At 33.5% G+C, this 5,202-nt stretch overlaps 1 protein-coding gene across 1 annotated transcript; it reads right to left on the bottom strand.

Moving 5' to 3' along the window:
* Nucleotides 1-749: 749 nt before the first annotated feature.
* LOC148271667 (D-beta-hydroxybutyrate dehydrogenase, mitochondrial-like) lies at nucleotides 750-4,918 on the bottom strand (the record flags this gene model as incomplete). The annotated part of the gene is made up of 2 exons (XM_088241074.1): nucleotides 750-2,158; nucleotides 4,560-4,918. Coding segments are annotated over 2 exons (518 nt in total), but the record flags the coding sequence as incomplete, so codon positions are not given.
* Between the last annotated feature and the right edge of the window lie 284 nt (nucleotides 4,919-5,202).

The raw sequence follows: 5,202 nt of genomic DNA, 5'->3' as shown, positions 1-5,202 counted from the left end.
ATTCACAAATATACAGCTACGCAAAAAAACCTAAAAAGTAGTGAAATCAAGCATTATAAGCGTTTCAAAGCTAAGAGTTCCAATATTCATACAATAATTATTATAGAAACATAATGTTTATTATGAATGTCAAATTTTTCTATTATTCAATTCTTATACATCGATTGTGCCATGCTATTTGAAATTGGTTTTCTAACTTTGATGTTCTGAATTCTATAGCAATAATGATCAAATGATGCTTTGAATTAAAAATAATTGATTGGAATATTAGTTACAAAATTATTTACCTGAAAGTCAAAATGTAAACCTCATTTAGGCTTTGCGATGTATTGACAACAAATATCTTACTTTAGAAAGTTTAATATGGTAGAGAAATTTCAATAATGTGGTAAATATGAAGGATTGTAGCAATCACATCAAATCTTCAAGTTACTTAGAAAACAGTGAATTACAGTATATTCTAAAGAATTCATACTTCCGCTTTGTTTTCTCATATCTTGTATGTTTTTAGTATGAAGAATGATGTAAACTTAGAGACAGTTTTGTCAATTTCACGTTTTGATCGATCGGTTTACTAAAGGTCATGCGAGATAATTGAAGTTATAAATGTTATGGAGTATATAACCATTTCGTAATTTAAACGTATTAAAATACTTCATTTACAAATAGGTATATTGGCAGTTCAAAATAGAATAATGATATCACTGAATGTAGGACAAAGGTGATTTGGGCAAAAGTAGTTTTATTGGTTTTTATGTGATTTTAACTAATTGATTGCGCCCATAGGCGTTTTCGGTTCAAATACTTTTTCTAAAACTTGTAAAAGACGATGTTGGTTTAAAGCCTTTGTCTTTAACATAGTCAATATGTTACCTTGAATAAAAACCATGTTTATATTTGAAAAATATTGCCGTACTATTAAGAATATTATCTTTTACATAAAAGGTTAGAGTATTTTCATAAAATAAATGTATGGTTTAAAGCTTAAAGACACATTAATTTTTTTGATTTAATGCATCAATATATTTACATGAAAATTAAGAAATTTATATTACAATAGTTGACATCTGATGTCCGCAGTTGAATTTGATTGTATATAAGAAAAATTCGCCTTCTAAAAAATTAAGATATAAATATACCATAAAAAGGTACTTAATATTTTAAATTTGATATTAATGGATAATAAATGATTTAAAAATACGACGCGTAAATTGATATAGGTTATTATGACATGCGTTTCCAACTTTTATGAGATACACCATATTATACAATGTTTACCTCAACAGTTTCACATACAAATCATAAATTCATATTATTGTGTAATTTTGCATTGAGTTATAAAATGTACATTTAAAATTTAAAGGCACAAAATAAGATGAAAGAAGCACTAAGCAATTTTAACATCGTCATTATAAAACAAAAGAAATTTCTTATCTAAAATAAATACGTTATTTTAAAGTATTTGAAGAAAAAATAAGCACAGCTTGAATATAGCAGAGTGATGGTGATAAAACTATTTTTAATTATACAAATGAGCTTGCCGTACTGCAGCGAATACAATTCAGGATTTTGAAAATTAAAATAATTTGTTAATGAATTGTACAACGACAACTACAGACAGTTATATATTTAACGTAAAATTGAATAACCTTTGAAGGAGGTACAAGGTTTCAATCAAGTTTCCAATCACATCATAATCTGAAGTACCTATTTCATCTCAAAGAAGGATACTGTCAAACTCACATGTTAGGTACAAGGATAAATTGTCGAAATTCTATGCTAACTTTGCTTGATATATGAAACACTTGTATGGATATTTTGTAATATTTTGAATTTGATATAAACTGAACAAAGGTCACGTTAGTTAAGCGCGGTTTTATACCACAAAATTGACGTTACAATTGTACTAGAGATTTTCCATAGAATTTCCACAAGCCTTTGTTTATTCTTTACAACGGGGGTTTGATGTAGCAGTGGCAGGTACAGGGTGAGGGTGGTCCTACTCTGAGAACAGGAGGTCATACACGGTGGTCGGGAAGTGGTCGGCGATAAAAGACTGTAGCTTCTCCTTGCGAGTTACGGGGGTGTAGCGAGAGAGGGGGAAGGAGCGTGTCACGGCATCGGCCAAAGCCTTGGTCACAGGAGCGAGATCAGCTTCCTGAAAAAATGATTATTTTGTTTTAACAGGCTGAAGATCAATAATGAGTGGGGGTCTGAAAGGACCGGGGTTCGTACCCATTCCGAATACTTTGTTCGATTATAAATACGCACTATTTAATTTCGTAACGCCACAATATCGCCCTTGAGTTGCGTCTGCTAACGTCACTCAACAAAGTTTTCTCGTTTTCATTGCAGTTTCCCGCTACGTCATAAATGTACCAGAAAATAGTTTATTTTTTCTGGCTATTGCTGGGGTGGATAACGCGTCAGGTGTATCCGTCCAACACGTTCGCTACGAATATTTACGAAGCCACTTCGAGTGGATTCCCAAACACCTGGAACGGATAACACGTCGGCTATTTAATTATGTACTATGTACCCCGCGTTATCACACGAAAATTATTTTCAAGAAAAATACGACATTTGAAAAAAAAAGTTTTTTTTTCATTAATTTCAAATGTGATTAATAATTTACTATAATGTTATGAACGGGTTACAAACATTTAACAAAATATTTTTAAAAATATTTTGAGTTTGTCCAAATTTTTGTAGACAAGGACTGGATTCAACTCCCTGGGGAGCTATTTATAATTATTGTTTGGAACTTCACAAACATCAACAGATGAAAGAATTGAAGGAATATAGATGTTCAAATAAAGGCAGAATGGTGAATGTTACACAGTGTGTAAAGTGGCCACTTAAACCAGCCATTGACAGGTCATAAGCCCTGTAGATGCCTACACTTCTTTATTAACTTTTCTTAAATGTTCTTCATCTCTGTTGTCATATGTTAAAATATTTTTACTGAAAGGTTGTTTGAGTCTTTTGTTTAGATTTGTCTGGTAGTTTATTGTATAATTTCAGTCCCTTGTTTATTAGTCTCGACTGTCCCTGTATCGTTTTAGAAGGTTGGATATGATATAATTCTGATGTTCACGTATTGTGTCCATGTTTGATATAATTTTTTTCAAGTTTTAGTTCTTAGTCTACAATTGCACCAGTGGCTAATTTATGAATAAATTTTAAGGATTCTAGTTTAAAGAGTTCAGTTACATTTAATTGCCTGATTATAAATCCAAAAGCCAAACAATGAAAATATTTGGAGATATTAAAAAACTTTAAATTATCAGTTGATTAATCAGTTGATCTCATATCAGCACCTAAAGGTGAACAAGGCAATGCATAAGGAGATATACCAATCGCAGCGTATCTAGGTAGTGCTGGTCTATTGTAGTGCAAAAATATCGCTTTATTTCATTGTCCGCAGTGGTCAAGTGATCAGTGCGTTGGCCTACGATCAAAGAGTTTTCGGAATTAACTCACCACATATATTTTTTAAAAAAGGGGATTTTACCCTTTTATGGCTATGGTGTCCACATGGAATACAATACTTGATGAATCTCTCTCATTTTTTTAGAAGTTTAGCCATATTTTGCTATTGAGGGCCTAAATTATCGGTATAACTATTTTTGTTAATTATTTAAAATAGGTAAACTACGGAAAATAGAATAAAGATACGGTTTGTGGTCCCGTGGCTAGTGTCGCGGACATACGGATCAGAAACCCAAGGTTCGAACTCCGCTCTACCACAAATTGATTCCCATGTTCAAATAGTAGGTTATATATAACTCGTTGAAAATTACCCCAAAAAATGAAATATTAGGGTAAATTATAAAAACGGAAATATTTCTTTAAAAAAAAAAGATTGTAAGACAGTGTACGTATGTACAATTTTTTATTTTAAAATACAGTAAAATTTTTACTATCCGGATTATTGAGTGTCAAATTATATTGCATTTGAAATAATACAGCGCATTTGAATTTACCTCTTTGGGGCACAATAACTATTATTTCTTTGATTATTGAGGGTAAAAAAACATTAGAAAAATGAATGGGAAACGCTTTTCCAGTGGTATAAATTTTACTACCACCCTGACAGTGAGAAAGTAAACAGCTCTTTCAATCAGTCCGAGATAAGAGCCTTATGTTGCAGAAATTAAATATCTTTATTTTATTATCAACGCTGTAATTAATATTTTTACACGGTTCTAAGTATAAAAAAAAACATTAAATATGTGGTACGTTTTTTATACTAAGTACTGTGTTTCAAAAAGTTAAACATGTCCAGCAATGTTAAATGGACAATTAAATTAAATTTGAAATATTATTTTTATTTTCTGATAACGATCTGGCTATTTGCGGAGTTCGACTGTACCTGTATTTTAAAATGTTCCGTCTTTTGTTAAATGTCGCACCGTTTGTAAAGGGATTTTTTTTAGCACGATAATTCATAGTCTGAAGCAAAAAATAGTCTCTATGTTTATACTTAACAAAATGATCCATTGGAAAGCATCGATGGGAGCGAATATGCAAATAATGATGATCCAAAAGTTCCTTACGTCTTTGGTGTATTTTTCCAGCGACCTGATGGTCTGCTCGAAGTATTCCTCCCCGTACGCTCCCTTCTGCTCCTCGCTCAGCAGATGCCACATCTCCTTGGCCTGGCTCAGCAGCGCGTCCTCCGACAGCCAGGCGTTACCCGTGGTGTACTCGCCGGGGGCCACCACCACCACGTCCACGCCGCGGGGGCGCAGCTCCTGGCGCAGGCAGGCGGACAGCCCCTCGAGCCCGGCTAGCAGCGCGCAGTGCACGCCCCGCACGGGGGACGCCACCCTGGCCAACCCCGAGCTGACGGTGACGATGCGCCCCCGCGCGCGCCGGATGAGGGGCAGCATAACTTGGATTACGCGAGCCGGGCCTGGAACAAACAAATACTTTTATCAATTTTATTTCTCTTCATAACTGTTGTTTTGTAGTAAAACTAAAATATCAAAAATTTCGTTCTAACCTTTTTTCTTCGCCTTCGTTCCTGTTATTACGTTTGATTTATCTTTTTAATATAATCATCATCATTCCATGTTCGCTCCCTAGTTGGAGCGAAAATGGCTTATAATTTTGGTTTATTTATGAATATTGTTTTTTAGTTACAATGTCTGTTGTTTTATTCATTTGGGAAAAAAACGACAGTTTTTATAAATAACT

This window comes from Micrasema longulum, unplaced genomic scaffold (genome assembly GCF_059751315.1).
Source record: "Micrasema longulum isolate JH-2025_06_02 unplaced genomic scaffold, ASM5975131v1 h1tg002740l, whole genome shotgun sequence".
NCBI lineage: Eukaryota > Metazoa > Arthropoda > Insecta > Trichoptera > Brachycentridae > Micrasema > Micrasema longulum.
The sequence above is the reverse complement of the archived record's forward strand: the minus strand, read 5'-3'. Positions and strand labels throughout refer to the sequence as shown.